The sequence below is a fragment of the Rhyacophila brunnea genome, unplaced genomic scaffold (genome assembly GCF_057557595.1).
Source record: "Rhyacophila brunnea isolate RB1 unplaced genomic scaffold, BYU_Rbru_1.0 scaffold_22, whole genome shotgun sequence".
Classification (NCBI taxonomy): domain Eukaryota; kingdom Metazoa; phylum Arthropoda; class Insecta; order Trichoptera; family Rhyacophilidae; genus Rhyacophila; species Rhyacophila brunnea.
In genome coordinates, this window is record NW_028232882.1 from 31,843,971 (window position 1) to 31,863,014 (window position 19,044).

Below are 19,044 nucleotides of genomic sequence, written 5' to 3' on the forward strand. Positions count from 1 at the left end.
CTGTTGCCTCCCAATTGGCATCACCAATGGCAGATTATGACCGCAAGTTGGGAGATCAAATAACTGATTTTCGTGATTTCTTACATAATTAACAGAAACACGTAAACAAGAATGCATAAGTCAGAAAAGTATGTAGCCAAATAAATGTCTTCCATCTTTCAAATGACAGTATGTATGTAAGCATGCCCAAGATAAGTTTTTCGGTAAATCGAGATTCCACTGTAATTGCTCAATAGACAACCTATGAATTGTTTCCAGATAATGAGCCGTGTCCTGGGAACGGATTTGGGTCATTCGGCATTGCATGCGATGTGTGTGGCGCTGGGCACGGCGGCCAGAGGCGACTGTGGGCTGGCCCGGGGGGCAGTCTTCTACCTCAACATGGCTCTTTGGGGGCCCAAACGGGTTGCCACTCTCAAGTGTACCCCTACGCAAGTTCTTCCTAGCTTTCTCATAGTAAGTTATCACTGTATTCAAATCTTTGGCAAAGTAATAATTGATTACTTGATATCCTTCGAATAGTAGTTTGCAAACATCTAGGACGCCGGTTTGAAGGTAGGCCGAAGCTGTGATACCTGGAGCATGCCGATGATATTGTCATATTCGAGAACTCTATCGAGGGCATTCAAGAAACAATTGACACACTACATATAACAATTCGTCTCACATCTATTTGAAAATCAACATTTCCTGCAATAGCACCTGTCCCTGATGGGCAGAACATCGAGTATGTCAACTGCCTAAAATACGTGGAAGTGCACATCACTGGGGAAGGTACTCTACAAAGAGCGCTCGCTATTCAAATGCGAGTAGCTGGAGCAATATTCAACTCAATATGGAATGTTTGGGTCTCCTAGTTATACTCGGTCAGAATGAAAAGCCGCATATCGTCTGCTTTACATTTTAGCAAGTTTTAGAAAGATTTAACAATTATTTTAACTCTACATCAAAAAACTTTTTATACAAATTATTCTCTTTCTCCTGCCGACATAGAGTTTGAATATAAGCAGATTGTGAGTTAAGTTGACGATATGTTTATGTTATTCTGACAGTGCTGTTCTATGGTAGCAAGTCATGGTACCTTACGATGAGTACTGTATGCTGAGTTTCCAGAAAGGCTAAGGATGCCCAAAGAGAATTTCCACCTGGCCTACATGTTCTTTAAGCCAACCTGATTTCGGTGAGCTGGAAGGCTTTTAAATACCATCCATATAGAGGCCATCCATAGACTGAAACCTTATGCGGTTTAGAACCGTGTGCCATACTAAACTTATGATTTTTGTTCATGAAAATATATTTTCACAAAGTTTGTAAGTATATGGTATAAACGGATACGATCAGATGCTATCGAAATATATTATGTGAAAATATATTTCCATGAACAGAAATCATGGCACACGGTTCTAAACCATATGCGGTTTCAGTCTATGGGTGGCCTGATAGTGTATACTGTTGAGCTACGGGATACTGGGTAGATTCAATTAGACTGGTGAATGATAGGGATTCTTGGCAGTGCTATGCAGTGTGCTTTAATTGAGGAGCTGATATGGTCAAGAAGATTATTAGTTATTCTTTGTAATCTAGATGGGCAGGTGTCCTACCTACCTACTAGACTACCGTCTTTGTCTTTCTTTATGAATTTATCATAACCCTGGGTCTTTTATCATTGCAGGCATTGGAAGGCAACCAGTCGGTAGTGACGTACGAAGTGATATTAGCCATGCAAAGCCTCGTCAACAAACACGGGATGGAACTGCACGAGCCTGCCTGGGATCTCATTTTTAGTATCATACTTACAATTATCAAACAATTGGGTAAGTTTACTTTTCCTCAGAATAGTAATGGAACGGAATTTATTAGGTTTACAAGATGGATCGACTATTTATGGCAGTTTACCATTCTAATAATTCTGCTTTTGTTCGGCAAAATTAGTTCAAATGACGCGCCACATAAATGTAGAGAGGCCCGATAATAATTACTATTGAATGTGCAGATATTGCCAAAGTAAACCCTGCAACTTGAATTTGTTATAAACGGGTGGTTTTGTTTTATTAATTACTTCGTAAATTAATCATTTCGAATGCGAAACATGTTCAATGTCTACTGGAATTATGGAAGTCTAATCACATTAATGCAAATTGTAATTAAAAGGTTTGTGTATGTGCAGATGCAACGCCGTCCCCGAACCAGCAGACGGTGTGCTACCTCCACGAGACCATCTCGGCCATCGAGCAGCTGCACGAGGCGGGGCACTTCAACGGCAGCGTCTCCAGCATGTACGGCCTCATCGACATGTGCGGACATTCCAGACCTGTAAGTCCCTCCCTGTCTTTCTCTTACATTTATATGTACAAAGCAAACTGGCGAAGACTCAATAAACACTTAATTACGAGAATTTATTAACCACAATATGCAAATGCAATTAACTGTTCCTACAAATAATGTAAATCGATTTATTTGTGCACATTTAAATTAGTTACATCGCCAGCAAAAGTGTCATCTATATAATTTCCAATGGCATCTAGTGGTATGAAGTACACAATTCAATATTTTCGGGAAACAACGTTTTTATGTTTCAAACTTCAATTATTTGTTTTAACGTGAGATTATTTTTTCCGTTGTATTCTATGTCGAAATTAGAACCAAATGGCAATTTGTTTCATCCGATAAACTCTTAAATGTTATAAGTATCTTTCTTTTTCTTTCGACCATGTCCGATCCTAATAGGGTCATATGGGCCTCCACAGAGTGGAGGTTTTGTATTAACAAATTTTGTTTTTAAGAGAAATGGATGTCAGCCACTTGCTCAACCTATTAGGTCCATACTCTGACTCATACACAAATTGTAAAACAAGATGTGTACTTGCCAGACCCAGGATTGGAACCTGGGACCCACGACGCTATAGTCCGACGCTTAAGCCGCGCGGCCATCGTGGTAAATATAGGCAAAATAAAATTGGACGTAGCGCTACTTGTACCTCACTTTTCAATTTATTCCGCAAAGGCACATATTTCCGTGGCACTGTCATGAGTTTACCAGGTGATACAGCATGGGACACGCCATTTCCAATATTGAATGTTCCCTTATTGGTTGACTTAAACACGCGCGAAATCAACCAAGCTTTAAATACTATGAAACACGGACTTGGCGCTTTTTGTAATAAATGGAGACTTAAAATATTTTTTTTCATAGGGTTATGTCGCGTTTTGGAATTTCTCTCCAAAGCCTACTTTCACCCTTCGCCACTGGTAAATACTAATGTCGAAATCCTGGGATTGCGATCCCTAGTTCTTATTATTGTTATAAAATCCATCCCCATGCTTTTTGGACTTTTTGGCCTGCTCTTCGAAATGTTGACGCAATTATGATATTAATCATGTTACATTGATTTATAATATTAATACTATTGACTAAGGGTACTTGATGAAATTTGATTTTAAATTCTAATTGTTTTAAGTTTTGTACTTTTGTGGTGCATTATTTGTTATTCGAGTCAGACTTAATTAAAATATTTAAAATTTACATTTACAGGATCACTCTGTGATGAAACTGATAACGTACCTGACTTCCCAAGTGATTCCGACGAATCACGAGTGGTTGGTGACGCTCAACAGTCTGGTGGAGAGGTACTGCCGACAGGAGGCCAGGATCAGTATCAGACTGAAAGTGCTCAACACTCTTCAGGTCATCGTGGAGCAAAACAGGTAAATATAATTGTGGCAGTCAACAAACATCTTCAGTTTTATGCCCCTAACTGTTGAGGATAGTGACTCCTTTTAAATTTCCTGTTTACGTATCCAAAAATGACACCACACTCTTAAATGTCTTATATGAAATTCAGAATTTCTCATGTTTCATTTTGTGGGAGACATGAGATAGGCAAGCTATCGGCGTCGAAAACATAGGAATTTATTGCCGTACAATGCCATCTGTGTTTGTACAGTACATAACTTTGCTATCGTGGTGGGTAAACAACCTGAATCGGATATTTTATGTTGTCTCCTTTGAAACCCCCAGCTGTCCCAGTAGTGATGACCGTTAAATATATAACTTGATTGTTTGTATAAAATTTCAGGCGGAGCTATGAAGAGGAGTTGCTGGACAGGGCGGTGTTGCCTAACTTGCAGCACTGTTCGCTGGAGGCAGACGCCACGGTGCGCTGCGCCTGCGCTAAACTTCTCATTGACCTCGCAATGCACTGTCACTCCAAAAGGTTCTCCGATCTCTTCGACATCCTTGAAAAGGTCACTGTTTATTCAGTCTTCTTAATTGTTAATTTGTACATAGATGGTGAGGAATGGTCATTATATAGAAGATAATTTACAGTTCAACCAATGCGCATTTAGCCAAACGTATTTATAGGACATATTCAATTTTTTATATTATTTCGTCCCAAAAAGGTTATTTGGGCTGGTAAATGTTACATATTATATGCATGATTGTTTGTATAAACCTTTTTTTATGTTGTCTCTACAATCTTTTGAGAAATGGATGTTAGCCACTAATTGCTCGGTTACATGTAAATTGTCCGTAAAACGTTTCATCACGGCACCGCCATGAGCTTTCTTATCGGTAACAGATGACCTATTGTGGTCTGCTGTCCGGTAAGCAATTTTGGTTACACATTCACTGTGAGCTTTCTTATCAGAAAGAGATAACCGTACACTATACGGTCTCAATTTTATTAGATTCAATATGAACATTTATTCAATTTTCATGGATGATTTTGGCAAAATTCGTGATTTCAAGAATGAAAACCTAACCTAACCTAACAAATAATCCAGTATATCGGCTATTTTAAAAAAATTTTTGCTGCTGGGTTCCTGTAAAGTGTAACCCGACAAGAACCATGTTTTATTTAGACATAAATTTTATGTCAGTACTATACGACCGAAAGAGGTTGGAGGGTCTTTAATATACGGCCATATTCACGGTTCACGGTGAAGTGTGATATACGTAATTGCTCAGCCTATAATGTATGTACATGCAATAAAATGTGAATTCGGCAGATCCGGGATTTCAATTCGAAAATTACGACTTAACCTGATAGCTGCCCGTAACGTAACGTTTACGTCATGCACGGCGGTGATTCAGGCGCCCGTACCGTACGATATACGCCGAGCCGTTCTACGCGCTTGTATGAGTCAAATATTTATTTATTTAATTTTAAAACGTGTAACTACATTTCTGATCAGACCTTGCAAGCAAAAAACATTTGTACGGCGCATACATCGCGAGAATAAGGGAATTTCCCGAGAGGCCAAATCAGGGTTAGCTCAAAATTCCCCTGCACACTGGGATATCTTGTACAATAGGCAGTTGGTATGATTCGATAGTGATGAGTCAGTTGTCGCCGGAATATCATTTAGTCGGGATGCTAATTCGGAATGCTTTCTTATTCAGATTTGCGTTATAATTGGAATGTTTTCAATGTTTTTACATTGAAATTTAATTTCTATTGAGTGACCAAGTGTTTTTATTTATATTTCATATACAATTTGCGTATAAAAAAGTGTTATATTTACGAGTTTTGTTTTAGATTTTACCTACTAAACTTGAATGAAAAGAAAGATTTTCGATGTTTTTAGATAGAAATTGACAAAGAACTAAGTGTTGTGACTATTTTTTATTTGTATTTCGGATTCGATTTGCGTATACAAAGTGTTTTATTTACGAGTTTAGTTTTACAAATTTTATTATTCAAAATGGATGAGATCGACGAAGTTGGTGAAATCGATAACCTTATCGAAACAGTTGAATCTGAAGACGATGGAAGTGATGATTCGGATGTCGAACTTGAGGAAACTTTGGAAGTCGATGAAAGTGAAATTATCACACCGGAATCCACTGAAAGACCGACATTTGAGTGGAAATCGGATATGTTTGAGCCACGCGCATTTTCCTTCGATGCTAACGTTTCGGGATGCAAAGCTGATAATTTGACTTCGGATGCACTCGAAATGGACTATTTCAAATGTTTCATCGATATTTCTTTTGTTGAAATGTTAGTCCGAGAGACCAACAGACAATTTGTATTTGCCACAAAAAATATCACAGTTTTGAGTGATCGTCTACGGCGATAGGTAGACTGCACAATTGATGATATGTACACATTTTTGGGGCTGTGTATGCTAATGTCAAGGAATTCACGGAATAAAATATCTGAACACTGGTCTATCCACAGATTGTTATTTTCACCATGTTATTCCGAAACCATGTCCAGGAATCGTTTCGAACTGATGCATCGAATGTTGCATTTTTGTGACAATGAAACGCAGGTTCCCGGAGATCGACTATATAAAATTAGACAGGTCCTGAAGGAACTGAAAATTTCTTTCAAGCAGTACATGTGTCCATATCAGAACATATGTATTGATGAGAGTCTTCTCCTTTTCAAAGGCAGACTTTTATTCCGCCAATTCATCAGGACGAAGGCTAGTCGTTTCGGAATAAAAATTTTTGTAATGGCTGATTGCAAAACTGGTTTTGTCTTAGATGTAATCATTTATACCGGAAAACAAACTGAAATTGAGAAAAATAATTACATCGGTATATCGGGCAACGTGGTGGTAACGATGCTTGGACCATACTTGGAACTAGGGCATACATTGTACATTGACAACTGGTACAGCAGCCCAACGTTATTCAAGTATCTTTATGATCACCGGACGAATGCCTGTGGAACCGTAAGGAGAAACAGAATTGGGATGCCCAAATTTACTAAGAAATTGAAAAAAGGGGAAACCGATACATTCCATACTGACGAAATTATGGCTTTGGCGTGGAAGGATAAAAAGGATGTTACAATGTTGTCCACAATTCACAACAATACTTTCAAACCTACTGGAAAAGTAGACTATAAGACTAAAATTCCGATTTCCAAGCCGGAATGCATTGTTGATTACAATAAAAACATGGGTGCTGTGGATCGTAGTGATATGATAATTTCTTCTGTAAATTCGACAAGAAAAACTGTCAAATGGTACAAAAAACTTTTTTTCCATTTGATAGATTTATCTCTGCTGAATGCCCATGTATTGTTCCAACAAAAAACTGGAAAAAAACAACCGCTGGGTGAATTTCAATTGAAAGTCATCGGACAACTGATCGAAAAACATAAGTTAGAACCAAAAACTCTTTTGAAGCGAAAAGCACCCTTACCCTCTAGGCTAACAGAAAGACATTTTTTGGGTAAAATACCACCTACTAACAATAAAATTAATGCGGCAAGAAGATGTTATGTATGTGCCAATACAAAAAATCAGAAAAGACGGAAAGAAACTAGGTATTTGTGCAAGCAATGCGACATTGCTCTGTGTTTTGAACCGTGCTTCGAAATTTTCCATACACAAGAAAGTTTTTAGTGATTTTAATGTGTTTAGTATACTTCTTAGTGCTATAAGTATTTATGGTGACATTTTACAAAAATACTATAAAATTTATTTTTCAAAATACTTATATTAAAAAAAAAAAAAAAAAATCAACTAATTCTTGTAAGTGCAGTGTTGTGACAACCCTACCATACCTGAAAATTTTCAGACATTTTCACGAAATTGTGTATGAAAAACTTTTTCGCCGAACTTCAATTGAGGTCTCATATATGTAAGTGCATTATATTGGACTTTTCACTATTCTTTTAATTTTTTTATAATATAATTAATTCCTGGGCCCTGGGGAGTATACCTAGTACTTTCAGCTGGGCTGTTAAAAGGTTAATTAGCAAACTCATTAGCATGCATTCATCACGGAAAAAAATGTATATTCTTAAAAAAAATAATAAGATCGGCTTACAGTACTTGATGGAATTTAAATTCTAAGTAATTGATTCAAATTTTGTATTATTTATTAGTATTTTAGAATCTATATTCTTCATATATTTGAGAATATGATTCAACTTTGCAACACTGAGTAAATGTCTATATGTTGCGTGTGTTGCAAGCTATTACATATACAACTATAAAGTCTATAAATTATTAATCTATTGAAAAATCACTGGCATATTATATTTAAATATATATTATATTATATTTTTTTTAACACTACAACTAACAGGTCATGGGGCCCAATGACAGTTGTGTAGTTAGTAATATAAGTGAAACAATTATAAAAACCCAGACAAAATCACATAAATATATTATAACCTCACCGCGAATTGAACCCAGAGTCTTTTGTTGAAAGGCCAGCCCCTTATGTACTGGACTCCGAGGGAAGAGGGTTACACGTATTTATGGTGCATAATTCTCTCTTTTCCAGTTGTTGAATCGACCGTTTGACCTGAACCCGTCACCGGATGCTCCGGCATTGCCCGCTGATGCCGATACGGCAGACATGCTGGCCGTGGCGAGCGGGGCGTCTAAGATCTTCCTCCATCGTCTACACCGGCCGCCCTCGGCGCATGCGGTCAGAGCTTACTTGGCCGCCGGTCGCCATCTCGATTTGCATTATGCCAGGCCTAAAATACTCGAGAATCACTCGGCCATCAGACTTAAGGTATACTATTAGCGATCATATATTATTATATAATATGTACTTTCAAAATAATATGTCTTAGTGACGAAACCAGTCTTCGAGTAAAAAGTTGTGTAAATTGTATTTGAAGGGAGACTGCATTGCCAGTTTACAAACATCAAAAATGTGACATAACAATTCGTCAGCTGAATACAGAACTATTCTAACTTACATTTGATTTTTTTTATGAGAGAATTCTTTGAAACAATTTATTGAAATTATTTATTATTTTTATAGATAAATGTACGGATCATATTTTAGTAGGATTATTTATGACAAAAATGGTACATACACTTGTTTATATGAGTAATAAATAACTGAAGTAGGCTGTTTCAAAAAACTCTTCTGCAAAATATTTCAAATGTGCATTCAGCTGATGAATGTTTTTCACCTGTACTCTTCCTTTGTTATTTTTTTTAAATATACACGAGATTTAAGAATGTAGCATTCTTCATTAAAAATACATATCTAAGAATGTCTCGGAAATATATCTAGTAGAATTCTAGAAAAAACATTGGATCGTGTTGGATTCGTCGGTTCGAGATTATCAACCGTTTCACCCACCTGGGATCTAACATTAATACAAGAAAACGAGGAGCTCGAAAGACATACAACAGCGAATGTCTGCTGCAAACAGGCTTCTTACAGCTGCTGATCCTGACATCCAGATGTGTCTATTGAAAAAAAAGATTCATCTTTACAAAACTGTTATACACATAGTTATAAAGCACATTGTAGACGCTATTGGCGAAAGCAGCTCTACTGCTGTTGACACTTTTGAAAAGAAGATTCTGCGGAGGATATACAAACCTTTAAGTGTGTGGCCCGTGGAGAATCAGGTATAACAATGAATTGTACCACATTTTCCACCATTCGAAACTCTCCACCTTTGTGAAATTCCTGAGGCTGAATTAGGCAGGCCATGTCCAGTGTATGCCAAAGACACAGGTATTAAAAATGGTCCTCGTTGGGAATCCAAAGCAAAGTGGGCCAGCTTGGAGACTACGGATGCACTGTGAGACTACGGATGCGACTCAAAAGCCATTCTAAATGTCAAGGATTACAGACGATGAAGCGATTAGTGGTGGTTGAAGAAACCAAGGCTCGAATTGAGTTGTAGTGCCATCGAAAAAGGAGAAGGGATTCAAAGTAGATCCTTTGATTGCCGGATTTAATTTATACATTCATAAAATAATGTTACATATTTAGTGCACTCAATAACCTTCTTTACTTACTGTATTTCCTGTTTAGAAATAATGAAAACGAATTGACAATTGCCATGCCATTTATGACAAATTATGACATTTCACACTTGCAATTGAAAAAAAATGCTATTAGATTTCTGCAAATGTATTATTTTGATGAAATTCAACTTATGACCAAAGTGTAGGAACAATAATTTTTAGCTTTAGGGATGTGATCTTGGTATATTAGGAAAGCTTAGTTGATCATTTAATGTTGACTTTATTGTTTTCCTCTTTTCTAGCTGTTGGAATGGTTCCTGTCGGCCCGCGCGAATTCATCTTACCACGTTGGCTTTCCGTCGGAACCTGGCGGGCGGATCATCTACAGTCCTTATGTGTGCGTGGAGGGAGGTGACTCCCGCTCCTCCTCTTCGCACAGCCCTACTCCGCAGCCCACCCACCAGCCTCATCCACCACACCCAGCCATAGTCTCTCAGGTATTGTTCACTCACTCTCATTAGTGACATAGTGTAACTTTGCACCTGAGCAATTTGAACCATTTAATTGGTTTTGACATATACTTTGCCAAAAAAAATTTTCAATACAGTTGTACAAATGTACCCGTAAGATTTGTCAGAGACGTCCTTTCTAAAAACTCCAAAGTTAAAAACCTTGAGCTTTAGTCTCACAATTGGGCAGGAGCATAGGCACTCGTTGAGCAACTGGCATTGTCTTCATGTGACTCTGAGATGCTGAATATCCATTCAGATGCTAAGCTCTAAAGGCCGGTTCGGATTAGTGAAGTAATTTAGTAAGTAAACATGCATGAACAGACAAATTTAGTCGAGTAATTTAGTAAAATCATTTAGTCGAGTCAATCCGTTTTGTTATACTTTTTCGTTCGAGTAGCACCCCCACCACCCCTCACTAAATACCAAACAAGCCATGAGACAAGTCTGAACACGTTATCTTTAGTCAAGTTCATTAGTTGTCGTAGAAATGACATTTTGTTGGAGCGAAGATACTACCCATAAATTCGTTTCGGAATATTTATTAACTTGGTTATTTTTGCTTTGTTACATTGTGCTCTATTCATTTTGACACGTCACTCACTAATGTACTGTGTTCGGACACTTTTCAGTTACTAAATCATTTAGTGGTCACTAAATCATTCGCCACCCGACTAAACTACTCGACTAATCTGAACCGGCCATAAGTCTTGCAATTTTTTAGATCAGATATATGAAGAGTATGTATTGTCAGCATTATCGCATGCAGTTCTGCACATGACGTCACATTGTTTATGTTTGCGGTGACCTCCAATCGTTGAGTCGAAGAATTACGCTTCAGTATAATTAATAGGATGGTTTATTGTTTTAATTTTCAGTCACAAATTGTGTATGTGTCCATACGAAAAGCTTGCAAGACAATCATCACGTGTCTAAAGCAAGAGAAAGACTGGACCATTCTACAGATGGTGCTCCGTGAAATCCCAAATGTCATGCAGAACAAAGCGCTGGTCCTCTCCAAAAACAGCAACGATATCGATCTCTTGGCGTCAGCTCTCTGCTCTATGGTAAGTGTCTTGTCTTTTGTAAATCACTATATTTTTTTTTTAACCTTCTGTGTTCTTCGTTGTGTCGGGTCTTCAATAGCTATGTGCCGCTCCAGAAGTTAGTGATGGCAACACCATTTTCCTCGGTTTGTAGGATCTCGTTGAAATTGCAGCTTACTGGGCAAGCCTCACATGAAAATAGGTGCTCCATGCTTTGCAGTTCACCGCACTCGCAGGTTTGGTCATCGGAGAACCACCCACTTCACCATGTTGTCTCGGGCTACCATGGTTCTCAGTCTGATTAGGGCTTTTCATGTACGGTACCCGAGACTGACTCCGGGTGGGAGATGCTCTGCTGGCTTTACCCAAACTTCGAGGCTAGGATCGCCTCCCATGTGGATAGTCTATCTTCTTCGGGTGGGACGGTCAGAGGTATGGTTGTCGCCATAAAGCTTTTTGTATTCATAAAGCTATTCTTTTGTGAATTACATCATACTTCTTTTTGGATATAAATTTAATTTAGTAATTGAATCCAAGGTTAAATAATCTTCAATCTTAACAGGTGGCTGAGAAAGCTTTGATGCTCCCAGAAACACTTCGTAACACACCCGGCAAGATGAGCATGTCAGACTTCCACGCGTCAGTTCTTCCCGTTTTAACGTGCTTGGCTCCCTATCATGCACATCTGGACCCTCAACTACAGCAACGGATCATCAAATGTGTCATCAGATTTGGCTTAGGTAACCGATATACGCGAACACTACGAATATTAATATATTCTTTGTATCATAAAGCGATTTATGTTATGTCAAAAGTTCAATTATATTGAATAATATATCTTATAATTGGGTCACTAGATATCTCTAATAACACTTATTAAATACATTGCATAGGCGTTATATGCCGCCTTCTAGATTGCCTGTCACTGGCTCGCATATCGCTCCATAGTTAATTTTCTGCCAATAGAAACAATCCATGCTTAATTTGTTGCGTACTGTTTTCAGTGTCCCGTTGCGCTCAGCAGTGCGTGATGGCTCTGACCATATTCACGCTGGAGATGCGAGACACGATGGTGAAGCTGCTGCCCGAAGTACTCCTCGATCTCTCTAAGATATCCGCCACCGTCTACATTGCTGTGCCCATCCTCGAGTTTCTATCCAGTAAGAATGATCTATTTTTGTATCAACTATAGCTACAGCTTACATCATATGTATGCTTGAATAAAGGTGCCTTTTGACACTGTTGTTTGTTGTTACATGATATGTGGAAAGTGTCTTTACTTTGTCATTGATTGTATACAAGGTTATGTGCTATCCTAACAAGCGTGAAAATCCATTCCTCAATATTGACAAAAAAATTGTTTAAAAAAAACGGGTCGTAAAATAACTTGACATTACATACATAATTTTAAAACACAAACGTGATGTTTACACATTACTATTAGCCAATTTACGTGTGGATTTACTGCTGGCAGCACATATTGTCGCGACCATAAAAATTAATTGCATTTATTGTCTTGCAAGTTGTAACACTGCATGCATGGATGAAATAGTTGAATAGAACGATAGTGGTGACCCTGTCAACAAAATATACGAAATACACCGCAAAGCACACAACAATAACAAACGCGTCTCGCTAACACAAAAATGAGATCGGTGAGACAATCAGCATATTTGTGTAAACACTTATTGTCGCGAAAGTTTAATTTGCTTGCTATTGTTGACTGTAAATCCACGCAGGAAATATAGAATAATTGACAGTACTAAATGGACTCATAATAAAGTAACTCTTTATTGTATTATTTTAGCTCTGACCCGTCTACCAAAGGTGTTTGCCTCATTCGTGGGTGACCAGTACATGTCAGTGTTTGCCATCTTGCTCCCATATACCAATCCCTTCAAGTACAACCACTACATCGTGTCGCTGGCCCACCACGTCATTGCCGCCTGGTTTCTCAAATGCCGCTTACCTTTCCGGAGGGACTTTGTCAAATTTATCAAGCATGTAAGTATACCTTATTATTCCGCTAAATCTGCTCTCAGCACCCTGCACACAGACATTCAACTCGACAGTAACATAATCTGAACACAGAAATGCGAACAAAGTTGCATTCAATATCATATCTATACTATAATTTGAAGAATATATTTGGATGTTTGTATGTTTGTACCATCCTTCGGTTTTTCTTTATCACATTTTATTTTTATTTTATTTCACACGCAGTCGAATTTCGACAAAATTTGGAGAGTAGATGGAGGCTGACGAGCCGGAGTGCATTGTCAGGCTCTCGAATTTTAGATTTAATCGTTGCACCCCGGGGACATTTTACGGTTTTTGCGGAAAAGGGCCGCCGCGTACAGGGAGGGCCTTGAAACGCAGAAGTTAATGCTGCAACCCCCATTTTTTATTAAAAATGTCGTTTGAATGTGTACATTTAAAAAATATTGGCATTTATTTCAGCTCGATCGGAGGTCAAATGGCAAAATTAAATGCAAATAATTGTGTTATTAGAATCGCTAATCGGCAGGGTGTCAACCAAGCCGGCTCGGCGCGGGCGATGCAGTGCTGCCACATTTTCTAATGAATCCAATTCAAAAGGGCTCAGCGAGACTCACCCTATGTGCAATTTTCAGCTCTGACAGATTGCATAATATAGATAATCTGATGATTTGGCGTAAACATTTCCATCGCGTTTCCGTGCTATAATTATGCTTTTTGTAATATATTTTTATTAAGTGTTCAAATGTTTTTCAAAGTGTTTAAATTTTGAATTTTTATTTTCAAATATTAAACCATTCCACACCCGGGCAGCGTCAGATGATACTGCTAGTTATACTATATACTATCTACGTATTTAAACTGTGAACTAACAATCCCCTCCAGTGCAGCTAATCGCACTTCCGTTTTCAAATGAGGAACGTCCCCAAATTTATGATTTCTATTTCATTCTATCAATTTACTTAATTTGAAGCTTTTTATAATAAAAATATGTCTAAAACGATCAGGAGTGATGTTAGAATTATTATTAGTAAACTTTTGGTTTAATACAAAGAAGAAAAAGAGTCGCATCTAAAAGGAGAGCCGATACATTATTTAAACACGCCTCTAGCACGCGTTACCGCCATGACAGGTGCGTCACTGAGAAGTCTTCTATATGCGTCTTCAGCGACATATTGTTATCGCCGATTTTTTGTTGACAGATCTTAGTTTTTATTTTGTCCTGGTTTGAAAAAAAAATAATTATGGTAAGCCTAATTATAATATACTATCTTGTAAGCGGATGTGTCCTTTTACAAAGGAATGTTTTCCGTTTTCTGATTCAATTTGATGCAATCCTTATTTTCAGGGACTACACAACAATATTTTGAAACCCTTCGAAGAGGGGAAATTACACCAAGAAACTGATTTGAATCAAGATTCTTCAAGTAGGAAAAGGAGCTCCAGTCTTACGGAAAAGGTAAATACTTTTCATCAATTAAAAAAAGTACCATTTAAGTGATAGCATTTGAAAATGATTTCTGGCATATGGCCATTGCTGCTGTTTCTAGATGTTCAATTTTGAGTCACTTTTTCGATCAGTAACACGAACAATGCTGGCTTCCGTTGTTGCTGGTTTATCTGCATAAACCAGTGACTTCACGTAGTCACAGAGGAAATATTCCAGATGTGTCAAATCCCACAACCTTGTAGACCAATTAATTAACAGGTCCATTTCTTGAAATCAACTTATCACCAAATTTTGATTTCAATACTCTTTTAGTTTGAAGATTTAATGTTGTATCTTGTGTTGATTACTAGGGTTCCCGTCGCAGAGAACTTCCGAGCCGACTGCCTCTCAACTCGGAGATCCACCCACCGCAAGAAGCGTCCATCACCTTCCACATAGAACTCACCGAGACCTGTATAGACCTGATGGCCAGATATACTTACTCACCCTGTATATCGGCTCCTAAGAGGTACGATATCTTCACATGCAATGAGTGGCGTATACCTAAGGTTGACATAATTTTTCCGTCCGGGCATTTGGCCGGCTTGAAAGGTGTCTGTTATAATTGGAAATAAAAATTCCATCTTCATCTAAGTCTTAGAGGCCATCGATAGATTGAAACCGTATGCGGTGTAGAACCGTGTGCCGTGAAAGCATCTTAGTGAAAATATATTTTCATGAACAGAAATCATAAGTTTAGTATGGCCCACGGTTCCAACCCGCATACAGTTTCAGTCTATGGATAGCCTCTTAGCCTTCTTATACCTGCTACATGAAAATCATTGGTCGAGTGGATTCTGCTAAAAAAAAAGTCATAATTAATAACATAATCAAAACCATAACATAATCGAAAATCAAAAATAAATAATCGTCAGCATTTGCACTTGACCCGGAAACCTTTTGATTAGTAGTATTAAAACTGGTCGATTTTGAAGACTAAGTATACTTACTACCAGTATTAAAAAATACTTAGTATCGAAACTTGTTCCAAAATACTTACTAGTATTTGAAATATCGGCTATAATAGAATCGTTAAAAATACATCCGCTTTTCGAAAAGTCCCATTTTCGAGACAGGTACAGCTGGAACTATGGCACTAGTCACTCCTGTTTCAGTAGAAAATACTAAAGCATTAAAAGCACTGGTTTCATTTATCTGTAAAGCATTTTCATTTACAGGTAGAGCTATATTTTGCCTGGCGAAGTCAATATGAATAGTTGGGTGCTTGCGCTGTAAAAGTTTCTTCAAATTTGACATTGACTTGTATGAATTTTTTATGTTACAAACATTACAGATGGCATAATTTGTAACTATTTCTTTGGAACGATTCCACACGAAACTTAACCTTTTAGTAGCCATTTTTACACAAATTGTTTATTAAGTATAATATAATTATTATCCATTTATACAATCACGCATACAATTTGAATTCAGTTTATGTTTATAAGTTCCAATTATAACACTAAAAAATCGAGAAACTCGACGTGACAAAACCAGATAAACGCGTAGTCAGTTAGCGTTATCAGAACTCCGCTATGCCGGCTTGCGACTGACGTCAACTCGATGTAAATGTCATACTCAACTTAAACTAAAAGTAATTCCGTAGTATTATACTAAACATACGCGAGTCGCGAAGTCTGAGGCGATGATTTCATACGTAGCAAGACTACGAACTAGCTAGCGGACGGCGAGATCTCACACCATGCGTCGAACTCCTGAACTCGATAAAGTCTCATACTCAACTGAAACTAAAACTCTTAAAAACTAAAACTAAGGCGAACTCAAATAGTATACTATAAAACGAACATGTGACCATTTCTGTCCTTCACTATACCAACTTTACAACAGAGGAGAAAGGGAGAACAATGACAGTTGAGTATAATATCACGGCTAGACATACGTGTATCATGATATCTCGCTCGCGCGCATTTAATATCAATAGCGTTGAAAGTCAACCAGCATCACCGAATGGCGAGTCACGGCGATGAGATCATCGAATGCGTTCGAATTCGAACATCTAAACGTTTCAAGTTTCTTGAAACAAGTTTATTGGGCCACAAATACTTAGTATGGGTAGTTTCATCCGAAACTTAAGTACACAAACTGGTGACAGTATTTCCAACTCACCTCTAGTGAGCACACTGCCTATTACACTATTCTGGCTGTTGCGTGGTTGATAGTAATAATTGTTATCAATATAATTTTCCTTCAGATTAATTCTCTCCGTTCCATGGTGCAATGGAGAGCACTCTAGAATTTGCACCATTGTTGTCTCTGAGTTTGAATCTCCGTTGAACATGCTATCTTAGTACCTTTACAATTTTTAGTTTTGTAGCCGATAGTGCAATATAAATTTTGATTCATCAGACTTTGATCATTCACGTGAAAATATCAACCAGCTTTGCAGAAAATGGGATAAATAATAACGATAATTTAAAACTCCGGATAAATGTGCTGGCTTTCAAAAAGTGTAGACGTATGATTTATGGTAAGCCAATAAGAATTTGTTGATTGTTTGAATTGTTCCAGGCTTCCCACTGCAGATTTTCTACTTTCCGGAGGTCAGTCAATGTCATGGCTTCTCGGCCACAAAATCATCACCGTCACCACTTCCGGATGCTCACAGAATGCCCTCAGGCAAGGACTCTGCGAAAGGTTTGTTGTTACTATTTACTCAGGTTATTTTCAATTGCGGTTATAATGACCTGGAAACATGCTCGATGACTAACAAGTGACCAAGGAGTGAATATAGATTTTTAAAAAAAACTTGGTTTGCTCAAGTTAGGCTGGTGTGTAGTGTCGAACTTGCTTATAGAAAGTTTTATATTCTTTTGTCCACCTGTAGTATACAATATATCAGTGACGAGGGGTGGAGGTAGGCTGTTAAGATTCAACATAAATAGTGCACACTAAACTTAGTCTTACTTATTTGTTTTCATTGAACTAAGAATACAATTTGCAGATGGTGTTCATTAGTTTTTAAAATTCTATTAAACCATGCCTAAACCGAACCATAATAGTTTAGGTATGCTATGGGCGATCCGACAAAAATAGTGCAGACTTTTTCAATCATTCATATTTGCTTTTGTTGAGTTAAGAATACATATTAGATAGTGTTGGTTACTTTTTTAAAATTCATTAACCCCTGCCTAAACCAAGCCATAATCGCAAAGAAATATCCTTCTATCTATAAAATATCTAAAAATATGGCATAATTTTGGATATTTATGGATAAACGAATATTTTTTGCCTATTATCCATCTGGCTTGGATTAGGCAGGGTTTAATTGAATTTTCAAAACTAACAAACACTATCTACACGTCATTGTAGACTTAGTGCAATCAAAACAAATATATATATAATTTTGAAAAACACTTTCTGAGAGAATATATTATAACCAATAGAAAAAATCTTTTTTGATTCGTTGAATTGATTATTCGTTGAATAAAAGAAATAGTTAATTACAAAACAAATATGTTTGACTGGCAAAGTGTAGTGTGCACTATTTACATTGAATCTTAACAGTCTACCTCCACCTTTCGTCACTGATACATATTATATATATATATTCACCGTGTGTCCCTCAGCCTGCCTCCTGAATGAGATCAGAAAATTGGTTTTCATAAAACATTGACTTTTAGCGTTGGTTGCAAAACATTACATTTTCTGTAATACATACGAAAATTGCCTGGAGAATAATATGAACTTGTTGCTCGGAAAAGTTTAGAGAATGGTTTGGTTGTGATAGAAAATAATTGACAATTCTAACTGTGTCATTACAGATGTTTAGCGTTATGCAAAGCCCACGCGGAGTCAATGCCCAGTCCATACGGCAGCGCGGGTGCCGGTACATCTGGAACGCTCACGGCTGGCTCCGAATCCGATCGAGGCTCCAGCGAGGGTCTGCTGCAGACTGTAGGCGCTGACGTCAAACGGTAGGTCATTCTTTTGAAAACGGTTACAAAAACCTAGTGCTTTTGCTGTATGGTTAATTTGTTTTGTTTGTTATTTGATTTTATGAATGAGAGAACTTTGATTTTTGGTTTTTTTTTTTGGTGAGATTCTACAGCATATTGCCATCTGTATATAATGTTTGAGGCTTTCACGGTTGTTTTTTATCATAGTAGATTTTTGGGTTTCCACCGTGTCTTTTTTTCTTCTTTACTCAACGTTTCGTTTCGACGAAACGTCGAGTAAAGAAGGAAAAAAGACACACGGTGGAAATCCAAAAATCTACTACGATATTGCCATCTGGTTTATTAAATCAGATTTGTCAAATTTTTATTGATGTTAATGTACAACTGCCATT

The 19,044-nt window shown here is 37.6% G+C and overlaps 1 protein-coding gene across 1 annotated transcript in view; it reads left to right on the forward strand.

Annotated features, from left to right (window-relative positions):
* Window positions 1-19,044, forward strand: part of gig (TSC complex subunit tuberin) — a 48,900-nt gene that overhangs the window by 9,492 nt on the left and 20,364 nt on the right. The window contains exons 6-20 of the mRNA XM_085950042.1: window positions 259-456; window positions 1,673-1,814; window positions 2,168-2,313; window positions 3,533-3,705; window positions 4,077-4,245; window positions 8,255-8,491; window positions 9,996-10,190; window positions 11,081-11,269; window positions 11,811-11,988; window positions 12,253-12,408; window positions 13,056-13,252; window positions 14,595-14,705; window positions 15,047-15,204; window positions 17,265-17,390; window positions 18,518-18,670. Coding sequence (XP_085806168.1) covers window positions 259-456; window positions 1,673-1,814; window positions 2,168-2,313; window positions 3,533-3,705; window positions 4,077-4,245; window positions 8,255-8,491; window positions 9,996-10,190; window positions 11,081-11,269; window positions 11,811-11,988; window positions 12,253-12,408; window positions 13,056-13,252; window positions 14,595-14,705; window positions 15,047-15,204; window positions 17,265-17,390; window positions 18,518-18,670 — 2,528 coding nt within the window. The remainder of the gene's footprint in view (window positions 1-258; window positions 457-1,672; window positions 1,815-2,167; window positions 2,314-3,532; window positions 3,706-4,076; window positions 4,246-8,254; window positions 8,492-9,995; window positions 10,191-11,080; window positions 11,270-11,810; window positions 11,989-12,252; window positions 12,409-13,055; window positions 13,253-14,594; window positions 14,706-15,046; window positions 15,205-17,264; window positions 17,391-18,517; window positions 18,671-19,044) is intronic.